Raw genomic sequence first — 24698 nt, 5'->3', positions numbered from 1 at the left:
AGGTCTTGGACTTTTCATGTTGTGATACCAAGTTGATCTCAATGAGTGTGTGTGGAGGAGGGGAGGGAGAGGCAGAGATTGATTTTTTTCCCTTTATCCTGCCTTTCAGAGAGAGACATTTTACTTTTGTCTTCCTGAGGGAAGGAAAATAGTGAATATGTCAGAACATGTTCACTCATAGTGAAATTACATAGGAGAAAGGTTACTGTGAGTGAGGGTTGGGATGTTCTGAAGAAGCATGCAGAAAGCTCCCTATAACAAATGAGTAAGAGTGTGGCCAGTGGCACGATTGTAGGGCATTTAAAATATCAGATTAGGAACAGTTTACTAGTAGTACACAATCCAAATATGACTCAGCAGGTAAAGGTACCTACCACCAAACTTGAGGGCCTGAATTTGGTGGATGAGTATTTGAACAGTAACACACTAATAAACGCGTCGAAAAAAAAAAAAGTAATAATTTAAAGATCTATACCTATGGCCTCTACATATTTAAGATGAGCAAAAGTAATTTGTAGTAAGAGAAAATGAACATTTGTTGTATTTTCTATAACTCTTAAAACTAAGATACAGCTAGATGTGATCATGCCTACCTAAAGTACTAGCTCTGAGTTTCAAGGTAGCCTACCCCACCTAGGAATAACCAAAACAAAGCAGTAAAGTTACTTCTGTGTATTTTTTTTTTTCCTTCAGAAATTAGTGCTTAGTAATTTATATCTTGGTTTGTTGTGGGACAGCAGTGTTAAATGGAGCCTGTTCTGGTGTCCTATCTGCTGGTAGATAGCTGAGTGAAAGACTTCTCTAGTTTGGGAGTTAATAAGATAAAGGAGGCTAACTTTTCTGTCTTTGAGGAGGTCAGGCATCTTGAAACACTGCTTTATCTTGCCTAATTAAAGAAAAAATTGAAGCCTGTATTGTGGTGCACATTTTTGTAATCTAGAACTTGGGAGATTGGGACAGAAGGACCATTAGTTTGAGGCCAGTTAAGGATACATAGTGAATCATAAATAACAAGAACTGAAAACTCCAGAACCTCACTTGGGGTGGAAGGTAGATAGATGACATTATTATGCTGAGACTAACCTGAGCTACTCTGAGAGTCTGTCTAGAAGAAAAAAGCTAAGGGCTGTGGATGTTTGTCAGTGGTAGATGCTCGTCTATCCTATACAACGCTGATTTGTCTCTAGCATTGTCACAGAAAAGAGGCCTGTGTTCCTTTTTAGGGAATTAATATTCAGCACTTGTTTTCCTTGAGAAAAAGAATCTGACACTCTAGTCTTTGGACAGTTCTTTCTATGGAAGGCCTATATTAGAGCTTTTAATTAGATGGACCTGAGTTTGTATCAGTAGTGCAAGAAGGAATGTAGTAGGCTTGCAAGTCTGCTCCACCTTAGGTATGGCTCAGGTAGGCACTCCCTCCCTGCTTTGCCGACATAAGTGTGGCAGTGATAATTCTTTAATCCATTCTTATAGGTCTTCTAGGGGACTTCCATTTTCAGGCAGTAAGGATTTTCGCACAGGAAAAGAAGTTGCTCCATGGCTACTACGTGTATGAGGTGACCGTGCAGCCTGCTGGTGGTATGTGGAGTGTAGACTGGGCCCTTTGTGCAGGGCTGGGGGACTCAGTCAGCAGCATTTAGACCCCTTGTAAATCTGATAACAATGTCTATTGATTTTTTTAGTCTTAAGTTTTCATACAACCAGCTTTTTGGACCCCCCCCCCCTTTTGAGGGGGGTTTGTTTTTCAAAGTAGCTCATTCTTACAAATATGCTATATGTAGTATAATGTATTGTGCTGATTGGGAGGTTGAGACAGTCTTTTCTGGCCTGTCCCTATCCCTTTTCTATCTGTCAAAAAGTCATTTTTAAGATTTTTGTTTTAAAATGTAGTTCAGACTGTCCCTGTATTTCTGGCCAGCCCTCCAAGTGCTGGCATTGCACAGTATCCCATGTCCTGTTGTGAAGCATTGTTAAGCTATACTGTCTATACTGTGCTAAAAAAAAAATTCAGGTCTCTTCCCTTGGTGATGGAGTGGAGTCCTTAGAGGAGGGAGATGCTCTGGGAACACCTTTCCCTGTGACTGGCAACTTTTCCAGGAAGGTCAGGAAATAGGCAGTTTCCACAAGGAGCTTAGTAGTGGAGGGGGAGTATATATGGAATATAGAGGTTAGCGGAATTTCCCAGAATATGGATCCCAACCACAAATGAACCTTTGTTGAAACGTTGTGCATTAATTCAAATTAGATTGATCTCTTCGTGTGCTTTACTGACCCAGGACATCCTTACTTGTGTCCTGGTTATGTAGACCTGGTAATGTAAGACTGACAAGTACCTGACAGTAAGGCTTTTGGTTCTAGTAGTTCCGGCAGGAAGTATCTCTTAGAGAGCTGTGTGTTTAGCTCCACACTTTATTCTCATTCTCAGGAATGACCAAATTGCCTTTGGCATTGCTATTGATTTCCCTTTATCACTTAGTATGCTCTTTCTTCACAAAGACTTTGTGAATCAAAGGATTTGGTAGTCCACTGGAAAAAGCCCTTGGTATGGAGAACCTTGGGAAAAAAAAACCTTGTGGGGGAGGGTAATTGTGTGGAGGGTACTTCTTTTGAGCCATAAATTTAGTTGTAGTGAGTCAGTCATTTTACTCTCCAGGATTCGAGGAAGTGGCCAGTGAGGACTTGGAACCTAGTGAAGAACTAGACCAGCCCTGTTTTGAGGAGTCAGTAGAAGACGCCCTGAGTGACGAGCACAGTGAGGTTTTGGATGTGATATCCAGTGAGGAGCTGGACCTTAGTGAAGATGAGTCAAGTGAAGGCTGTAGCTGGGGCCAGGGCGGACTCCTCAGTGAGGACCTGGACCTCGTCTCCAGCGAGGAGGAAGCCAGTCTCGGGGATGCGGAGGAGCTCAGCGAGGAGTATGAGGAGCTGCTGAGCGAGGAGGAGCACAGTGGGCCGGAACCCGAGGCGCTGCTTGTTCAACAATAAACAAAAAGGAATGGCCTGGGTCTCTGTTTTATAAGAAAGTCTATTTTATTTAAAGTTTATCTAGAATAAAAAGAATTGCTTCTATCATCACCATGTTGTATTTGGTCAGATTACCAGAGTTGACTTGGAGACCAAGGAGGGGAGGGGTCCAGATGCCCCAGGTCAGTGCTCTTTGTAGGAGGACTGAGCTAATAGCACAGGTAGCACTGGGAGTGCTGTAACAAAGTGATTTAAACAAGAGGGAACCCCCCCCCCCCCCCAGTGCTACAACCAAGGTAAAGGTATGCAGGGATCCCTGCTGACCTGAGGGCAGATGTGCTAACAGACTTCAGTGAGTCTTCATACCATCTGTGCCACAGCATCATCCTGTGACCAGTGGTGACTGATCATTGGTTCATAATTCCCTTTGATCTTGATTGTTTCAGGGAGCCAGTATTAAGAGTCCAGGGTCCTTTAAGATGAGATGATTCTAGCTCAGTAAAATTCTTAGCAGTCTATAAGAAGCTAGTAGTGCATTTAGAAGTAGAAAATCTTGAAAGCTGGAGATGTTTAGAAGAGTTGAAAGTTAGGAAAAATGTAATTTCAGAGAACAGAGTGGCACCGACAAAAACAGGTAGCTTAAGCTTGCATTGTATTGGTGACTGCATCTCAAACTTGATCACATATGTCCTTAATTGCTTTAAGGACAAAGTACTATTTCTCTTCCCAGTGGGATTTGAAAGAGAGTATTGGATTTAAAAGTATATGGAAACATGTTGTGGATCAGTTTCCAGCTAGTTGTTAAAATGCTGCATTTTCATTGGATTTTAGACTACAGCTTGCCTGCATCTTTCATTACCTCCCTTGTTCTTTCTAAAAGAAAGACAGTAGATATCACATTGAATTAGAGATTGATACTTAATTGTGCTCTCAAAAACTTGTCCTGGCTTGGAGGAAGAAGGATGGAGGTTACTTTGATTCGCCCCTCCCAATGATCCGGTTGATTCAAGATTGCTCATAATTACTCTTTAAATTTTTATTTTATGTGCATTGATGTTTTGTGTGCATGTATATCTGTATTAGGGTGTCAAATCCCATGGAACTGTTGCGAGCTGCCATGTGGGTTCTGGGAACTGAACCCTGGGTCCTCTGGAAGAGCAGCCAGTGCTCTTAACAACTAACCCATCTGTCCAGCCCCTGAAGACATATTTGAGAAGTTCTGAGGCTTGTGGGCTTTCTCCCCCTGTAGACAAACTCACAGCATTGAGCAGTACAGTGAGGTTTTCATTTAATTTCTAAAGTTTTTCTGTAACAATTTCTATTCCCCCAAACTGCACGTAATTGAAGAATATGAATATTTTGGTTGCACAGTACAAAGTTTGACTTTTTGAGACAGGGTCACTCCATGTAGCCCCACCTGGTCTGGTAACTTGCTGTGTAGATCTAGCTGGCATCAATCTCATATTAGCCTGCCTTTGCCTCTTTCTCCTTTGTGAAGATTAGAGTGTCCCCATGTCTGGCTTAGTTCATTCACTTTTATATTGTGTTCATGATGGTGGACAACTTCAGGTGAGCCCCACATCCTTGGTGGGTATAACTATGATCTTGGACAGGAAGAGTACTTTAATGAACCCTAAGCTCCCTGGTGTGGGTTTAGGGAACAATGGCAATGCATTGCCCTTTATCTTGTGGAAGGGGAAGCAGCAGATTCACATTGTGTGAGAGCAGTTAACACAAAAGATAGAACTAAATACTGAATTGTCATCTTAGAACAGCACAAAGTACTCCCTATCTTCCCAACAGAGCCATTGGATATCCTAGCATGTTCATTCTAGGGGAAAGTTGTGTGATTACTGTGTCTCCAGGACTACTCATGAAGTAGACTATCAACAAAATCACTTTAGAAGTTGGAAGTGACACAGTTTGTTTAACATACATGACACCCTTTAGCTGTGTCTATCCTGAGTGTCCATCTGTGGCTCAGTGTGGTGCTGGGCTGTGGTTTTATTTCTGTTAATTCCAAGTAGTCATTTTCCATTCTTGAAGTGTAAAAAGATACCATTTGAAAAATGGGAGTTGTAATGAGGGAACACTTTAAATTTAGCTCTTAGGAGTGGAATTAGTCCTTTCCCTGTATATCTCCTTAGGATGTTGTTTTTCCTTTTTCCTTTTTAAATTAATTTTGTTTAGTGTTCATTGGTGTTTTGCCTGCATATATGTTTGTGAAGGCGTCAGATTCCCTGGAACTGGAGTTAGACAGTTGTAAGCTGCCGTGTGGGTGCTGGGAATTGTACCTAAATCCTCTGGAAGAGCAGTCAGAGCTTTGAGCTGCAGAGCCATCTCTTCAGTCCTTTTAGCAGTCCTTTTACTTTAGGGCTAAGATTAGGGGACATGTGCAACTGCTTAGCAGTTTTGTGGGGAGATAGGTCCCAGTGAATTGCCCAGGTTGGACTAGCTCTCAAGACCTGAGATTTTAACCCTATGCTGTGTTGGTAATTTGGTTTTAAAGTTACTCGAGAGATTTTAGGTGTTAGGAATTCCCACTGTGTATTCTGCCTCCACCCTTACCCCTTCACCCTTACCCCTTCACCGTGCCCTTGTACTTTCCTGTTTTGGTTTTTGTATTTGGGAGTTGATATGGAAGCATAGGATAAGCATAGGGATATGTTTGGGCCATGGGTCATTAGTATATTCTGCTTGCTGTGTGAGGTGTGTGGAGTGCATAGTTTGCTCCTGGGCTTTTATTGGTAGGGAGTTCACAGAAGCATTGGATTTCAAATTAACATTCTGTGATGTAAAATGTGGGCATTTCATTAATCTCACATGTTTACTTCATTTAGGCTTTTTGTTATTCAGTGTGGTTTTTCTCTCTTCTTTTCCTTTTCTTTTTTCTTTCTACCACTTAGATATTTTTGTTAGTCCTTGGAGTGTTGGTTACTTCAGTGTCAGAAAACAGGGTCACATAAAGTTCTTCCTTAAAACATTTAAAATGTGTGGGTGTGTGCTTGGTATTGGCAAAAGCCAGAAGAGGGAGTGATTCCCTGAGGCTGGAATTATGAATAGCTGTGAGTCATCCTGTATATACTGGGAATTGAATTCCCTGGGTCCTCTGGAAGAGGAGTCAGTACTTTTACTTGCTGAGCTTTCTCCAGCCCCTCTTAAAGTTTTGCTCAGTAATTTGCATGCAGGTGCGTGCATGCGCACCTGTCTGTCTATCTGGCGACTGTTGGAGGTCATAGGACATTCAGCAGTTTCTCCATCCACTATGGTAGGTCTAAGGATTACATGCATGTCAGCAGACAAATACACTGAGGCGTCTTAGCAGCCCTTGTTCTGTCTTTGTTCCTTGAGACAGGGTCTTATGTAATAGCTCCACTGGCTTTAAACTTGTGATCTCATCACTTGAAGATTGCTATTATCAATGACTTAAGTTATATGTCTTATTCATAGGATGGAGCACGTAGCTAGCACATGTTAAGGAAGTGCTCCTACTGAGCCACACCGAAGTCCCCATATAATCCAGAAGGGTTAATAAGGAAAAATTGTAGGCTATAACCCTTGAATTTAGTATAAATGACTCCTTTTATATTGTTTTGGTATCCTTTAAAAAACAACAAAAAACAGATCACTAAATACAACTTTAGCATTTACAAATAAAGACATGGTTGGGTCAGGATGGATGGATAAGATGGCATAGCTGGTAAAAGCACTTGCTGTGCAAGCCTGATGACTTGAGTACATTCATAGACAGTAAAGGTAGAAGGAGAGAACTGTCCTGTGACATCCATAAGCATGCTTTGTCAGTACTCCCACTCCAAATTGTATATGTAGATAAGCTTTTAAAGATTTTGGGAAAGACAAAGGCTTCATTAGTTTAAGAATAGCTGAGGAGAATTTGTTTTCATGATAATCTAAGTTGTCCCCAATTTGTGAGTGATCACATAGTATGTTTTAGCTGCTTGTAATTAACTGTCACAGTCGAGATATGAGAGCCTAGGCAGGCTTCAAACTTAGCTGTGTAGCCGAGGATGAACTTTAACAGCTGATCCTTCTGCCTCTTGCAACTGCTGGGTTCACAGGTGCTGGGAATGGAACCTGAGGTTTTGTACTAAGCTGTTTGAAATACAATTTTTTTTTAAAAAACAAAACAAAACAAGGTCTTACTATGTAGTCCTGATCAACCTGGAACTCCGGTTCCTCTTCTTCTGCCTCCTAAATGCTAGGATTAAAGTTATATTCACCATACTGGCCTACTGATTCTTTTGCTTGTAGTTTGGGTATTATAAATACAAGAATTGCTATCCATGTTGTAGGCCTGCTGTCTAGGAAACCTCAGTGGCATACATACTTGGTTTATTGGCTGCTAATCAGTTTGAGAGCCTCTTGGTAAATGAAATGTCCCAAGTTTTTTTAAGTTTTTAATTTTTTATTTATTTAAGTTTTTATTTACTTAGTCTCTTTCTTTTAAAAGATGGAAGAATAGGAAAGAGTCTGTTTATAAAGGGTGGAGAGATGGCTCAGTGTTAAGGGCTGGCCTATACTGGAACACAACACAGCGTTCAGGTTAGACATGTGCTGCCCCTTTCTGGCTTCTGGGCACTATACCCAAATGAACAAACCCATACACAGACATACTCATAGAAATTTAAAAATAGATTCTGGGAAGAAAAAAATCACAAAATACAATAAAACAAAATTCTTAAAAGATGACATCCCTTAGTTACAGCTCAGACCGCTGTTTACTCCTTGCCCTGTTTGGCATAGAGTGAGTCATGGTGAATACACAAGTTTCTTTTAACCAGCCACTGTCAGACCTTGGAAGAAGCCATCTAGGGCCACTTAGGCAGGGCCCTTAGGCAGCGTTGTACAGGATAACCTTCTTGACCAGCTTGAGCCTCTCTTTTGTGCCCATCTCAAGCTTTCTGGAGCACTGCAAGCCTTTGCTCTGGTCCATGTCGTCTACCCTGGAAAAAAGCCTTTTGGGCAATCCTAGACAGAGATGGCTGTTTTTGAACCAGGAATGGATAACTAGAATGTTGTGTTCATCTGATTTTAAGCAGGCCAGCCGGTTCTTGCTTTGTCCTCTCTCTTCCTTTTGTCATTTATGCATCTGTGACAACTTTCTGTATGCATTTATATTTGAAAGTATGTGGTCTGTGGTTCTTTACAGATTTTCTACTTTACTAGGGGAAATAAAAACACTAAGGTAAGTTTAAAAAGAAATAGTTATAAATATTATGTTGTTAGTTGCCATAATGAAAAACTGAGTATGCTGCTGCCTTTAGATTGTAGTGTTGATACTTGTTCTATGTAGAGTATTTCTTGCTGAATCATTGGTAAGCGTTTTCTTTTCAGGGCCATCATGTTTCCAATTAAGTAATGGTCACAAGTCTCAGCAAAAGTACTTCATAAGTATAGTCCTGGGCCTGCCAAATAACCACAGTTCAGATTCCATTGGTCTCATAAAAATATAAGATGCACTTTCTTGAGTGTCCTGCCTGCCTACGTGTCTGTATCAAATGGGTACTGCACATGGAGGCCAGAAGAGGGTGTTGGGTCCCCTGGAACTGGAGTTGAGATGGTTGTCAGCCTCTATGTGGGTGCTGAGGACTAAATGCTCTGTAAGAGCAAACACATGCTTTTAATCTCTTGAGTCAACTCCATCCCTATCTTGTAAAGAGTTTTGAGTAGATATGAGAAAGGAATTGTTGGGACAGCTTCATCGGGCTCACCAGCAGTTACATCCACCAGTTGCTGTTATTTTACACCAGACTTGTCACAGATTCAGAGATCTGTCTGTCTTAGTATTAGTTGGGATATAAAGGTGTGGGGCACCATGCTGAACTCTGAATTATTTTGAAAGCTGCTCTTCCTCTGTGTACAAGTTTCTAAGGTGGGAGGCTGGAGAGCTCAATGATCTTCCCTTTCAGAAGATCAGTTTGCAGAACTCAAGATAGGCGTTTCACAAATACCTTTAACTTCAGCTTCTGGGTGATCTGATGTGTCTGGCTTCTCTGTGTCCCTACATGCACCTGCACCTAAACTATACCTAGCTTAATGACAAGTTGGAAAACAGCAAAATTGACCTAATGTTGAGACCATTTTTTTTTTCTTTCTATTTTTTTTAAGACAGGGTTTCTCTGTGTAGACCTGGCTGTCCTGGAACTTGCTCTGTAGACCAGGCTGGCCTTGAAATCACAGAGATCCACCTACCTGTCTTTAGGAGTGCGGGGAATTAGAGGCTTGTACCACACAAGGCTGGGCTGAAGCCCTTTCTAATGAACTGAACTGTGCACTGAGCAAAAACTTTGTTGAAGGGCCCTCTGAAGGCTGTGAGGTGTCTGTCTGGGCTGGCCATTTGCTTTGTTGTAGCATTGAGCTTTATTTGAATGATACCAATGAGTAAAAGTTGAGCATGAGCTCGAGTGGAGTGCTAAGAGCTGTTAGGCGTTTGTGCCTAATAGACCTTTATGTGTATCAAGGCATTAACCCATTTTTCTTCCTCTATGGAAAAAATAAATAAATGTTTTCATAACACATTTTAAAAATCTGTTTCTAGAAGATCCATTTGATGACTTTTTTGGAAACCGAAGGGGTCCCCGAGGAAGTAGAAGCCGAGGTGCTGGCTCCTTTTTCTCTGCCTTCAGTGGATTTCCTTCTTTTGGAAGTGGATTTCCTGCTTTTGATACAGGTATTAAAGCCTTACATTTGATGTGTCTTTTAGCTAGTATAGTTTGAAGTTTGTATGTGATGGGGCAGGTAAGTTTCTCTTTGGTTGGAAATCTGTTTCTTGTTCTGAGGGTGGGTAGTGTAGACAGATTCTTGCTTCGAGTGAAGGTAATATGCCTACCCTGGATGCCAGGTTTGAGCCCAGTTAGGGTTTGTCAACATAAACCATGCCACCAGTTGTGGGTGTGTGTGGGTATGAAGTTGTCCTTGCGTTAAGGTGTTGCAGTAACCTTTCCAACTCAAATAAGCCTGTGCAAAGAAAACACAACTCAATTCATATGAGTACAAGCTGTGTTCCTAGATTGGGCAGATCTACCACTGATCTCAGCTGTGAGATCCCTTATTACCTGTGGTTTCTTCAGGCACAGGCTTCCGCTCCATCTTCTACCTCCTCTTCCATTGACCTCCTCTTTCCTCTCTCCCCTCTCCTCCCAACTCTTCATTTCTACCTTCCCTTTCCCTGTCCAATCACCATCTCCCACCTTTATTTTACAAATTAAAATGGGGAGAAAGTTCTGATGAGGTCACCTGAGTATGTGACTAGGCAGCACTTTTTGGGGAAGTGGAATTAGCATCAAAATACAAACAGCTCCAGGGCAATCCATAACATTTTCCCCTTTTGTCCAGTTAAAAGACTGTTTTCCCACAAATATAAATTGAGAACAACTATTACCATTCTACAATTTATGAAGTATAAGATACACTTAACACCCAGTCCATCAATTTTGTCCTATAAATAAAGCACTCTGCCATCTATCTTAAAAGAATATAATTCTATACCTGACTTATATCCTGGTTTTAGATCCTATGTCATTTGAAAAACCACCCTTTCAAATCTGTATTATCTTTCTCAATTCTAAACAGCTTGGGTTGGCTATGAGACTACCAGTCTTCAACTACATCAGAAATCCAAGAATGACTAATATCACCTGAAAATTTGAGAGGCACAAAACATAACTGCCAAAACTTAGACAGGTAAATTATAAAGACTGCTGATCACCTGGACAGCCCCCATTCCTCAAAACATTGGAGCATTAGTCTTCAGCCTTCTGGCCAAGGATCATCTGACAGACCTTTGTAATGCAGAATTTTGAAGGGCTGATTACCTTGTCTTGGCAGAGATTATCAGTAGACTATTTTGCATAATGTGTCCCTTGCTGGACAGTATTTTGTCTGTAGATGAATTGAGGCAATCCTTGCCCAGTAGCTGTCTCGCCACAATTGGAGCAACTCCACTGATGCTCAGTTTCTTAGAATCCAAGGAGTGCTGTCAGGAGCAGACAGGTCTCTAGTCAAATGACCTTTAATAGAGAAATCTCCATAAACGTCATATTCTGTGGACTTCTGACATCTTTGAAGATTATCTAGCTAGGAAAGGCATTTCTGAACTGTTAAGCCTCTACTACTCTTGGCCATTTCTAATCGAAGTACCTCAAAAACATCCTTTTAATTGACTCAGAACCATGAGTTTGCTATCTGGCTCTTAACTTGTTTAATCAACCAAAAACAGTGTATAATAGCAGTTTATAGGACTGGGTCTAAGCCTTGTATTCCTTTATTTTTTTTTAAAGATTTATTTATTTATTATATATAAGTACACTGTAGCTGTCTTCAGACACACCAGAAGAGGGCATCAGATCCCATTACAGATGGTTGTGAGCCACCATGTGGTTGCCGGGATTTGAGCTCAGGACTTCTGGAAGAGCAGTCTTAACCACTCTTAACCACTGAGTCATCTCTCCAGTCCTAAACCATGTATTCTTAAATGTATTGTATAGGCGCAATGCCTATATGAAAGTAACAATATTAATCTCAATTTTAAATCAATAAGAAGTTATACGAATGGAAACCTTAAATTTTTATCAAATAAATTCTGTACCAATGTAAAGATTATATCTTCAACTTTGTATGAATTACAAAGATTTCTACCAGTATAAGATAGAGCTATGTAATGTTTTGTTTAAGAGTAAATTTGATAACCTATCCCTATTTGTCTATTCCTCTAACTTCTATGATATTGCTATACCCCCTTTCTCTTCCACCCCCTTCCCTTTTACCTAAGAAGAAAGGGTAGAGAAGAGGAAAGGAAAGGTAGCAATCCCTGAGTTTAAACTCTCTAGTTCCCTTCCTGTCCAAAGCTACATTTGTAAAGTATCCCTTAAATGACAGTATATCCAAAATCCATAAAATCACCAGAACCGTCCACCCCAACATAAGGAACTGGGACAATGATCTTCCTCGTCTGCTTCTAACTGACTTGGGGTGAAGAATCCCCTTCTGGGGGCCCAAGGGGAAATAGGAAAGTTGACTTTGTCAAAGGAGAGCTGGCTGGCATCATTTGCCTTCCAGTCACTGTGGCAGAAAGTTCATCGCTTAGCTGACATCTTGACTATGACAGTCTAAATGGCTGGATAGGGAAGCTAGCTGTTCTGGAAAAGTTCTGGAAGCGAGTCTTTAAAAGAAGCAGCTTCAGTGTAGTTGAGGTAGAATCAGATGCGGAGCTGGAATGGAAGGTCCCAGAACCTCAGCATCCTGGAGTGTGGATGTTTTGAGAGCTGACTTTCTCTTCTTTCATTCTGCAGCACACAAAACTTACAAGCAACATATAGTCCTGTAAAGACACTCATGGGGAGTGTTCAGGGTGCACAGATTGGTTAGGAAAGATGACTGCTTTTCTTCAGAGGTTAGTTAGTTTGATCCCATAATCAAACTGCAATATAACTTTGTGTACATGCCATCTTAAATGACAGCATGTAATAACAAGTCATGAGAAATGTGTACCCAATAAGTATTATTGGCTGTGAATAGACATTTTAGTCTCAGCCAGTTCCAGAATTGTCTCCACATACAGAGACATAAACATCACCACATCATCTATTTATTTGTTGTGTTAGTCTCCCGTTTCTTCTCTGTCACCAAGGTCTTCAGGAGTTCTCCCTTTGTCATGTCTGATCTTTATCAGCTTGGAAGGAACCCACAGCTTTTCTTTTCCTGTAGAAATAAAGGCATAACCCCTTCCCCAGCGTAACACATTTACCATATTCCATTCTGACGTCAGAATATCCTTGATATAAGCAGGCTGGTTTAGTTCAGTTGTTTTTCCAATGTCTTTCAGCAGCTGTGGTGTTTTGCTCATCAGCATTTAAAAATTTAAGGTTGGGGATTTAGCTCAGCGGTAGAGCGCTTGCCTAGCGAGCACAAGGCTCTGGGTTCGGTCCCCAGCTCTGAAAAAAAAAAGAAAAAAAATTTAAGGTTAATAAAGCACTAGGTAACCTATCTTTGAGGGTTTCTGTTGCCCCTTTTGTCTGTTAAGCATCTCCTTTAGAATTCGATTAGAACTCTCCACAATCGCTTGTCCTGTAGGATTGTGTGATATGCCTGTAACGTGTTTTATATTATAATATTCAAAAAACTACTTCATTTATTAGAGATATACGCTGGACTGTTGTCCGTTTTAATTTGTATGGGTATTCTCAGAATGGCCATAAGTTCTAACAAATGTGTAATTATAGAATTGGCAGTTGCCCATTGAAATCCTGAACATGTGTCTATAGTAAACATTTCTGTTTACCAAACTGTAAAGTGGAAGACCTCATCTGCCAAATACCATTTCTCTGAGTGCCCTTAGGGTTAGCGCCTGTAGGCAGTGGAGTTTGGTTATGTAACGAGAACGTAGACATTGCCTCACAACCTCCTTGGCTGGTTGCCAAGTGATAGAGAATTCTTCTTTAAACCTTTGCTGTTGGGGTTGGGGATTTGGCTCAGTGGTAGAGCGCTTACCTAGGAAGCACAAGGTCCTGGGTTCGGTCCCCAGCCCCCCCCCCCCCCGGGGGGGGGGACCTTTGCTGTTAACATATGGTGTATTTCATGGAATTCTGAAGCCTCTAGTAACTTCCTATCAATAGCTGGTCAATGTCATTATTACCTGGCCAGAGGGCCTGGCAGACCTGTATGGTATATAGTGTGTGTGTGTGTGTGTGTGTGTGTGTGTGTGTGTGTGTATATATATACACACATACATACATATATATAATGACTCCTATGTCTGATCTTTTTCTGTAGCTGAGTAAACAGTGAGGTCAATTCAGATCATCCTGAATAAGTTCAGCAGTCTCTGTATATTGAGAGTCAGTTACTATATTAAGAGGCTCTTGAAAATCGGACAATACCCTGAGTATTGCATATAATTCAGATTTTTAAACTGACTTATAGGAACTCACAGCCACCTTTCTTACATCTTCTGATTTATATCCTGCCTTTCCTGACTTACTGGCATCAGTGTAAAATGTAGGTGCTCCAAATATTGAAGTTACATTATACGAGGGAGAATCCAATTAGTTCATTTTATGAACTGAAGTAGCTTGCTTTTAGGGTATCTGTTGTTAATCTCTCCTAAGAAGTTACAGCATGCTCTTTGCCAGTGTTCATCTTGTACCCATAAAGAGGCAATTTCTGCCTTAGTAAAAGGTACCACAATTTCAGCCAGATCCATTCCAACTAATTGTCAAAGTCTCATTTTTCCTTCTAGTATCAATGTAGGTCTTTAGTTTCTTAGTCTGTTTATGTGCTAAAAATATCCATTCTAAGATATAATCTTCCCTCTGCATAAAAATTTTCCGTAGGGGAATGAGTAGAAAGTAAGATGACTTAAGATGTGGGCCATCTTTAGAGCAATACAATGTATATGTGTATCCTGCAATTTCCTTTCTACCAAAGCTAGCTCTTTCTCAGCCTCAGCTCATAGTTCCCTTGGGCTATTTAAATCTTTATCACCTTATAAGGTTTGAAATAAATTGCTTAGCTCTTGAGTGGTCAAGCCAATCGCAGGCCTCACCCAGTTAATATCTCCCAGTAGCTTCTGAAAATCATTAAGAGTCCTTAATTGGTTTCTTCTGATTTTTCCTTTTGTGGTCTGACCCTTTGCAGACTTATTTTATACCCTAGATAATTAATAGAATCCCCTCTTTGTATTTTTTCAGGGGCAATTTGCAGTCCCCAGCAAGGCAAGGTTTTTTTTACTTCACCAAACATCCTTTCCAGATTTATATCTGGATCAGCCAATAGGATGTCATTCATGTAATGATAAATAATTGGGGAAATTGTTTATGAATCATCTCCAGTGGCTGTTGTACAAAATATTGATACAAGGTGGGGCTATTTAACATTCCTTGTGGCAGGACTTCGATTGGTAACTTTTTATTGGGCGACCTCTATTGACGGTAGGCACTGAGAAAGCAAATCTTTCCTTAGCGCATTCGTGTAGAGGAATTGTGAAAAACAATCTTTCAGGTCAATCACTGTGATAGGCCATTCCTTAGGCAACAGAGAAGGCAGTGGGATCCCAGGCTCCAGGGAACCCATGGGTTGAATAATCTTATTAATTGCTCTGAGATCTGTCAACATGCTCCATTTGCCAGACCTTTTTTTTTCCCTTTAATGACAAATACTGGAGAATTCCAAGGGCTGGTAGACTCCTATATATTGAGCCCTCAGCTGCTCCTGACTAGCTGTTCTAATACCTATAGTTTTTTCTTTTGTCATAGATCACTGATCAATCCAAATGGGCTAGTTAGCCAACCACCTTATGGTAAGGCAATTGTTGTCTTAGCAGCATTGATTCCTTGTGGTAGAACTAAATTGTCAGCCTCTGCTGTATCTTGTTTATGGACAGCTTGGACAGTCTGTAACTGCCATTGATAACATTCCCTGCTTCCCTGACTAATTTAAACATTTTATTAGGAGCCTGACAAGTTTCATGGCCAGACATTGAAATTGAGGTGATATTAATTTGGGTTTTCCATTGCTGTAATAGATCTCTTCCCCATAAGTTAATGGCTATATCAGTCACATATGGTGGCCTCAATTTTCCTACCTGACCTTCTGGTCTAAGCCACCTGGTGCTTTGCTTTATTTGGGATAAAGTGCCAACTCCTTGAAATTGGATGTCCACTTCTTAATGTGGCCAACTAGCAGGCTGAGATTTTGTAAAGATGATGGTGACATTTCCTCCAGTGTCAACTATTCCTTCAATTTCAATATTGTTTACTAGTATTTTTAGTTTTGGCCTTTGATCGTCTATAGAAGTTTGTCAAAATATTCGTTTTTAGCTCCTTTTGAGGCTTTTGGAATTGTCTATAGAACTTGCCTCAGCCTTGTCTTGTCTCAGAACATGTTTTTGAAGCCACGACGTTTAATTTTTCTGAGGAAGAGAACTCTCCCTGCCTAGCATTAGGGCCTGTGAGATGCCTCCCCGCCCCCTGGAGTTTTTTGGTAGGTTGTTGCCCCATTTGTCTGTTATTTCTCTACATTCCCTAGTCAAATGTCAGCCTTTGCCACATCTTTGACATATTCTAGGAGGCATAGGCCCTCTTTTAGTATTACTTTGTTTTTTTCCTGCAGTTACGTCTGTCTAGTGGCAGCTTCTCCTATCACAGTCATATCAGGCAAGATCCAACATCAGCTGTATGTCTAATCTACTCATCTATTGATGCTGACCTCACCTTCAGTGGTCTGATTACTTCCCTGCATTCAGTATTCACATTTTCAAAGGCTGAAGACTAAATTATTGCCTGTCTTGCTATGAGTCTGATACACTCCTTTCCACAGCTGAGGTTAGCCTTTGTAAAAAGCCAGGAAAGGTTTCTTTAGGACCTTGTATGACTTGAGTGAATGGTTCAAGCCTTTTCCCTGATTCTATGACTTTGTCCCAGGCCTTTAAGGCCAACAATCGACACAATGCCAGAGTTTCTTCATCATATACAGCCTGCACTTCTACCTCAGCAAAGCGACCTTCACCAAGCAGCTGATCTGTGGAAATCTCTCTACCCCTGGCTCTATTTGGTCATGCTAGCTCCCTCACCTCTTCTCTCCACCATGAAATCCATTGTAAATTTGCAGTAGGCTCTTGTATTGCTCTTGCCACATCTTTCTAGCCTTGGGGGAATTCTGTTTTTATTAGCCAAGAAATCAGGATTTGTTTTACAAATGGCGAATACATTCCAAAATTTACTTAAATTTACTTAAGTTTCCTCAGTTCTAACACGTTCATGGGTTGCCATTCAAATTCTTCATAACCCTGTGGATGATCATCGTCTGGAGGCCTTTTTGTTGTACATTAACTGGATAGACTAAAGTTTGTTTTCCAATAATCTTAGATTGACTTTCTCTAATTTTATCTTCTGTCTCTACCCGAGTATTTTCCTTAATTGAGATTTTTAATTCCTCCCTTAAGGTCTGTGGTTCATATCTCTCCTTTTGTCCCTCCTCCTGTTCCTTGAGTTCCTGTATTTTCTCTCTGTTCAAGGTTCTGCCTCCACAGTTAGAATTTTCCTTTACACTGCAATCTGATAGTCTGCTGTCCATTATTTTTTGATTGATTAATTTTAAAGTTATTCTCTTGTTTCAAAACCTCATTATTTTCTCTTTTCTGGTCAGTCTGATCTGAGCTGTTGTATGTTTTGTTCTAGCATGTTTTCCAGCTCCTATCTCCCACCTTATCCTGTCTCCTAGCTCATCTCTGTTTCTCAGACTCCTCTATGAAAAGTCTTCTAGTTTTACTTGTAATTTCTTTTCTAAGGCAAGGAATTTGTTATCTAGGGCCCTGTCTTTCGAGAATATATAGTAAATCGAGAGAATAAATATAATACCGGTAAATGATAAGGTGTCTATTTCCTTTAAATCCATCCCTGTCAGACCATTCAAAATGACATCTCATAAGGCCCAAAGATACTGTGTTTCTCATCTTTAAGTATCAAAAGGTGACATATCTTTATGTCAATGTATTACCTTATCCCGAGCTCTGTGTTCCTTTGTCTCCCTCTGCTGTTCGATTCAGAACACTGCAGTCCTCTCCCATTCTTTATTCCCAGTCTCTTTGGGTTGCCCCTGGCAGCACTTGCTTGTGTGCTGATCTCTGGCAACCCAGCAACCTGCAGTTCAGAGAGGAAGTCTGACTGACTGTTTCCTTTGTAGACGTGAGAGGATATGGGTAAGCAAATAAAGCAAGGTTCTCCAGGGCGTAGATGCCCAGACTGGTTCAATGTGTCTGCTGGAAAACTACCTTGCAGGCAGTTGTGCTCTAGGTTCTCCTGTCTCTCCCTGCCATTCTTGGTGTTGCCCCTTATTGAAGCTCTCTGCCTGGGGTTTGGAGGAGGGAATCCTCTCTGCAGTTCTATGTAGACCTCTCAGATCCAGTCAACTCTCAATCCACCACTGCTTCAGCCTAGATCTCTGCCAGAGCCCTAGTGTGTGTGTGTGTGTGTGTGTGTGTGTGTGTGTGTGTGTGTGTGTGTGTGCGCTTTTATCTCAGGTTAGTTGAGTTCTAATGGATAAGTTGGGCACTAATTTGTTGCAGTAACCATTCCAACCCAAATAAGCCTGTGCAAAGAAAACACAACTCAATTCATATGAGTACAAGCTGCGCGCCTCGATTGGGCAGATGTACCACTGATCTCAGCTGTGAGATCCCTTATAACCTGTGGTTTCTTCAGGCACAGGCTTCCGCTCCGTCTTTTTCATCTCCTCTTCCTCTGTTGACCTTCTCTCTCCTTTTCTCTCTAGTTCTTTAGCTCCACCTTCCCTTCCCTTCCCTTTCTTGGATAAAGTGGAGTTAGCATTAAAATACAAACAGCTCCAGAGCATTCCACAACTTTAAGGTGCTCGTAAGTAAGGTGTGGTCCAAATATGACATATACTCAGGGTTCTCAAAATCTGTATATGAGAAAGCAGAGCATTATTTCCATCTTTAAAAAAAAATCTGTTGTGTTTATGCCATTGTGTGTTTGGAGGCCAGAGAAATGTCTCTTAGAGGTGGTTTTCTCCTTCAACAATGGGTTCTAGGGATAGAACTAAGGTCATCAGGTTTAATGGCAATTGCCTTACCCCTGTGCCCCCAAAACACTCTCTTTCTCCCCTCTTTCTCTTTTTCTCTCACAACTGGAAAAAAGTAGCTAATAGACCTAAAACAGTGATTTCTGGGTATGGCTTTGCTGTTCACCAGCATGTGTCAACTCCACTCCCAACCCTTAAGTCTCAGTGTGTAAATTAGGATGGGTTTGAGATCACAGAGATCTACCTGCCTTTTCATCTCACATGCTTGGATTAATTTAAAGGTATGTGCCACACCCAGACCATGATATGTTGTTCTTTGAGGCAGCTTTTGGGAGAAAAAAATGAAAATGACATGTATTTGTGCATGTGTGTGTGTACGCACAGGCACTTGTTAGGGGTGCCCGGCATGTGTGTGTGTACGCACAGGCACTTGTTAGGGGTGCCCGGCATGTGTGGGGTGGAGAGGACTTTGCCGCTCTCCTTCTCCCATGTGGTAGAGCAGCATCCAGCCCTGAACTGGTTAAGTGCATCACCCATTTCCTCAGCTCATTTGGCTCCCTTTGAAGCTTACAAATTTGGAATTCAGTAATTTTTACCTGAATCTTAAAAGTATGTAGCTTTTAACTGTACTTTCTGTTTCTTTATAGGCTTTACTCCATTCGGGTCACTAGGTCATGGGGGTCTCACTTCATTTTCTTCAGCGTCATTTGGCGGCAGTGGAATGGGCAACTTCAAATCAATATCAACTTCAACTAAAATAGTTAATGGCAAAAAAATCACTACAAAGAGGTATTTTCCTTAAATTAATTTATACATTTACTTTTGAGACAGCAATTCAGCTAGACCAGAAACTCACCTAGACCAGGTTGGCCTCACATTCACTGAGATCCACCTGCCTCTACCTCCAGTACATTAAATGCTTAGTTAGGATCTTAGATTTCTTGATTCTTGTGCCTCCTGAAATTACAGTACTGTAGTCACACCTTTGTGATGCCATTGTTGTACTGAGGCTTGACGTGCAGGATCTTACTCATTCTAGGCAAGTTCCCTACAGACTAAGCTATATCATCAGCCTGTTGTTGTCATCATCATCATCATCATCATCATCACCACCACCACCACCACCATGGTCGTTGTTTTTGTTTCTTAAAGTTTTTATTGCTTTGAGACAAGGCAGGCCTAAATGACATTGAATCCCTAACCCCCTACTGCCTAACTTTCTAGTGAGGATTAATAGGATTAAAGTCATGTATCACATGTAGCTTAGTATTTTGTCCTTAGTAGCAGGGTACAATGTTACAGTATTGAATGTGCATGCAGAGCTCCCAAGGCCGAAGTGTCAACCCCATGCTTAATTTCTGGATCAGCTAAAGGTTTAAAGCTCTTTGCTTCCAATATTTGCTCAGTTTTTTCCTTTGTTGCGTGGCCAGCATGTGGTCATTTGTAATGAGCTTCCCCAGCATTGTCAGTGTCGGAAAGTGAGAATGGCTCTTTGAGCAGGAAAACCCTAATGGCCAAGTTGGGCTGAGACACTTAGCCACACTCTGGCTGAGCTGTACTCGTGGTTAGTAACATCTCCTGTATAAAGTTAGTGTAGTATTTGAGTCCAAACTTAGTTTTGGAGGATAGGAATTTTAGGAAGAACTCTTGAGCTTAGTTTTCATTGGTCTGTTGTGTAAATTCTCAAATATTATAAAAATTATTTTTGTGGTTTTAAGGCCTGAGCCCAGGGCTATAAGTTTGCTAGGAAAACTCTTGCACTACATCCCAATTGAACAGAGGTTTCTAAATGGTCGTTTCTTACAGAATTGTGGAGAACGGTCAGGAAAGAGTAGAAGTTGAAGAAGACGGACAGTTAAAGTCCCTGACGATAAATGGTAAGGAGCACCTGCTACGCTTGGATAACAAGTAATTCAACGCACGCATTTAACAGAAATGCTAAACCATAACAAGCACCATTTGAGGAATAACAGGAACTTTTTTTTTTGAAGATTTCAAACGAACTCGACTTTCTGTATAACTGTACCTAATCTAAAGTATTTATAATACAGCTCATCGGACCCCCCATTTGTCAGATTTTTGAGTTTGTTGTTGGGACCACAAAATAGGACCTTTCTTTTTCTTTTTTCTTTTTTCTTTTTTTTTTTTTTTTGTCTTTAAAATTGTTGTAATCTCTGTATGCACTTTGCTTTAAACAAAACGTGATCTGAGGTGAGCTCTGTGACTCCTGAGTAGTGCTAGGACGAGATTGTCTTTAACACCAGCATGGATCTGCTTCCCACTGTGTTGAATTGTGAGTAGTGTCAGCCTGCTGTGAAGTTACCATTGCCAGATGAATGTCTACAGAAATATTTCAACTTTATTTTCAGTATTTAGTGATGTAAGCTATTACTGCATCAATGGTAATACATTTCTGGTTTAGTGTAAATTAAGGATGTTTTCTAGTTGTGCATGGATGCTGGCAACCTCGTCAGTTTGACTATTGTTTAAATATGTAATGTTAAGCTTAGGTTTAAAAAAAAAAAGCTGGTAATTTGGGTTTTTGTCATTTGCTTTAAAAAAAAAAATAAATGCGAATGTGTTTGGTGCATTCTTTCATGAGCGGGGTCTGCAGCCTTCTTGTGTCTGTGTGGTTTTTGGGCCTGAGCTTCTAGTGTCACCTCATTAGTGCTTCCTTCTGTCACTGAGGTGAATTCTGAGCGGAAGTTACAACGTAGACCTGTCTTCAGTGTATACAGAGAGCGTATGAATGAAGACCTGTAAATGATGAGCAACAACTTAGCGTGGTTTGTAGGGTGGGTGTGGGGGCGGAGGTTACACGGTGACCTGGTATGAGCAGCACTTTAGTGATATCTCTCACGGGTCAGAGAGCAGTGCCAGGAATGGAATCCAGGGCTTGATGCATGCTAGACAGGCAGTTTACTCCTCATCTGTGTATTTTGAAATAACCTTTTAAGCAGCTCAGTCTAGACTTGAATTCGGGATCTTCCTGCCTTCACCTCAAATGTTGGGATTATATAGGAATGCTCTACCATGCCTCATTGTTACAGATCTTAGTTTAACATTTGTGTGAGGAAAGGGAACTGCTGGTCCAAAGGTTTTCATTGAAAAGTATTTAGAAGATTTTTAGGGATATGGTTTACAGAAGATCACTTCAGGGCAGGGCAGTGTGCATGGAACATCAGGGTAAACGTAAACTTATTTCAATCTGCAAAAACAATCTGGGATTATGACAATTCCAGCTAAAAGTTCAGTTAGGTGATATACTAAATGTACATTTAAACCCCTGCTCCACCATTTAAGAAGTGTTTGTACATTCTGATTGTTGTAAGGATCCTGACACTCCTGGAATAAGGAATAGCCATTTTACAAATTCTCAGGAGAGAAGAAAAGTTTTGTCTCAAAGTGAATGGTCTAGAGAAAGCAGATGAATCATTTGAGCATGTTAGGAGTGAGCTGGCTGTGACTCCCATTCCTTTGTACAAGGTGGGTACCCAGAAACACTGCAGGTTTTGAAGATAGTGGGTACCTTTTGCTTTGTGACCAGAAAGCCTGTTAATAACAGGATAATACAGAAGCACTCTGGTGTTGCCTAATGATACGGGAACGGAAAGGAGTGAGACAGTAAGTACTTGGCCTCAGGTTTGGTTTTGCACATGTGTGAGTACACCTGGGATGTTGGAGCTTGAAGCATTGGAAGTCACACAACACACACTGACCCAAAGATGGTTGGTGATGAAGAAGGAGGGCACATGGACCAGTGGACAGAGAGCTGTAGTCCTGTTCACTCTTCCATTGCTGTTTGTGTAGATGCACTTGTTCCCAGAGAGCTGAATCCCCAGGGTACATGCCACTTTTGGGAAGGTTTGAATTGCTGTGTGATGATAGTTTTATTCAGCAGTGACTTCTTAACCTTTGGTCCTAGAAAATTTGACCGAAAATTTGTGAGGGTATGCTTAGTTTCTACACAGAGTCATCCTCTGTAGCTGGCTGCAGTGTGCAGAGCCATTGCACGGGAGGTAACCCATGTTTTGTGAATTCTCTTTGCCTTACTCATTTTCTTCTATGTCTTCCAACTTGGTTTGAGTCAGTGTAGTGAAGGATTCTTCTCCATGGTGTGTTTTTTTTTTTTTTTTTTAAGATTTATTTATTTAATGTATATGAGTACACTGTTGGTGTCTTGGACATACCAGAAGAGGGCATCGGATCCCTTTACAGATGGTTGTGAGCCACCATGTGGTTGCTGGGATTGGAACTCAGGACCTCTGGAAGAACAGTCAGTGCTCTTGGCTGCCACCTCTGGGAGCCACCTCTCCAGCCTCCCCCCCCCCCCCCTTTTTTTTTTTGTAATAGCAAAAGTTCTAGGGTTGATTCTGGGGTTGAATGGTTTATATTACTGACATGAAATTATTATACATAATTATAAATAACCATATATTATATATACAGAATCACAATTTTATTAAGTGGCCTGCCTTGTGGAAGGAAGTTCAGGGAGGATTTCAGTCTCAGTGTGTAATCAATCTGGCCATACATCAAAGTTCTCAGCCTGTGTACCTATACCTCTAAAGTAAAGGGGTGTGTGCAGGTGCTTGGGTTTGAGGTATAGTGGGATAAACCTCTTGGCAGTAACTAGTTTTGTTCAACACAATGTGGGTTGCCTCTTAAGAAATATCTCTTCCAGAATTATTTTTTGGGAGGTGGTGATGATAGAGGATCTCATTTTCTCCTTTTCCTTCCTTCCCCCCAAAGTGCTGGGATGATCTATGATAAGTACAGTGTCAGCTTCCCTTCCCCACCCAAGTGCTGGGATGATCTATAATACGTACAGCTTCCCTTTGTGCTTTGCTTTGCTTTCCTTTTTCCCCCAGAGCTGAGGACCCAGGGCCTTGCACTTGCTAGGCAAGCGCTCTACCACTGAGCTAAATCCCCAACCCCTGTGCTTTGCTTTCGAGATAGCACCTCACTGTGTATGTAGACGAGACTGTCTTGGAGCTTCATACCGGTCTCATTCCTGAGTGCTGGATTAAAGGTGTACACCATCACTCCTAGCATCTTGTTAGTCTTCTGTAGCCTTGGCTGTCCTAGAACCAGCTCTGTAGCCCAGGTAACCTCAACTTCTGCAGGGCACACTGAGAATCTGGGGGGTGGAGAAGTACTGGGGAGGATTAAAGTGCTATTCTCGAAGGGCTTCAAAGAATTGCTCTACATTTGTAGTTGTGCCTGTTTCCCCATGTGCACTGCATGTATACACACACACATACTCTTTTCCATTATGTGTGATTTGAGGATTAAACTCTGTTTGTCAGACCATGAATTTAGGGGGAAAAAATCAAATTGTTGATTGTGATGATTCCCCAGGGCCCCAGGGTTTCTTTCTCTGTTTAGTCCTTGCCTCGTTTCTCCCAAGTGTTGGTATTAAGGACATGCTCTGCCAACTGTCCCAGTTACATTATTCGTGATGTTCGAGTGTGTCGTAGAAAATACTTAACTCTGTCTGAGGCTTCTCCCCTACCTTTGATCATTCAGTTCCCAGATAAAGGACAACTTTTATTATGTACTATAAACCTTAATCAGCACAAGACGGGGGCAGATATCTGCCCTCTGTGCTATTAAAATCTCCTTTTCTGGTGGTAACTCCTGCATTGTTATATTTCACCTGAGCTGCTCTACGTTTGGCCAGCCCTCATGGCCATGCTTTCTTGACTCTTAACCCACGTTGGCTTTTTCCTCTCCATCTTTTCTCGTGGTCTCCTGATCACAAGGCCGGGAGCACCATTTTCCACCTCTCAATTCTGCCCAGCTACTGTAGGGATCTTATTTCAGTCAGAAATAACTTGGGGTGGGTCAAGGTCACATAGTGTCACTTGGGTCTACTTGCCTTGCCTCGGACAAGCAGGTCTTGGAAGTCTGCACATAGCATTATAGTACATAGCAACAGACCATATTTCACCTTGGTGTGCACATGCTAAAGCATGCATGTGGAGAAATAACTTCAGCAGTCTGTTATTTCTCACTACATGGGACCTAGGGGTCCAACTTGGGCTGTGGGATGTGACAGTCCTTCCTACTGAGCTGTCTGACTGCTCCTTTCATAAACTTGTTGCCAGCATCATCAACTGCTAGATGTGACCTGTTTTTATTCTTTCAAATGTTTATATTTTATTGTGAATTTT

At 41.2% G+C, this 24698-nt stretch overlaps 1 protein-coding gene and 1 long non-coding RNA gene across 17 annotated transcripts in view; one reads left to right on the top strand and one right to left on the bottom strand.

The window, feature by feature from the left end:
- Nucleotides 1–24698, top strand: part of Dnajb6 (DnaJ heat shock protein family (Hsp40) member B6) — a 63589-nt gene that overhangs the window by 16896 nt on the left and 21995 nt on the right. For 6 of the 16 annotated variants that reach the window (NM_001013209.1, XM_087657909.1, XM_087657899.1 and 3 more), the window contains 3 exon segments: nucleotides 9524–9655; nucleotides 19170–19311; nucleotides 20329–20399. In NM_001013209.1, coding sequence (NP_001013227.1) covers nucleotides 9524–9655; nucleotides 19170–19311; nucleotides 20329–20399 — 345 coding nt within the window. 16 annotated transcript variants of the gene reach the window in all.
- LOC147994655 (uncharacterized) lies at nucleotides 12465–17583 on the bottom strand. Its single transcript, XR_015686278.1, has 2 exons — nucleotides 17479–17583; nucleotides 12465–12917 (listed from the first exon to the last, which is right to left on the bottom strand). It is a non-coding gene; the product is annotated as an uncharacterized LOC147994655 (long non-coding RNA).

The sequence above is a fragment of the Rattus norvegicus genome, chromosome 4 (genome assembly GCF_021556685.1).
Source record: "Rattus norvegicus strain SHRSP/BbbUtx chromosome 4, alternate assembly SHRSP_T2T, whole genome shotgun sequence".
Classification (NCBI taxonomy): Eukaryota; Metazoa; Chordata; class Mammalia; order Rodentia; family Muridae; genus Rattus; species Rattus norvegicus.
The sequence above is the reverse complement of the archived record's forward strand: the minus strand, read 5'-3'. Positions and strand labels throughout refer to the sequence as shown.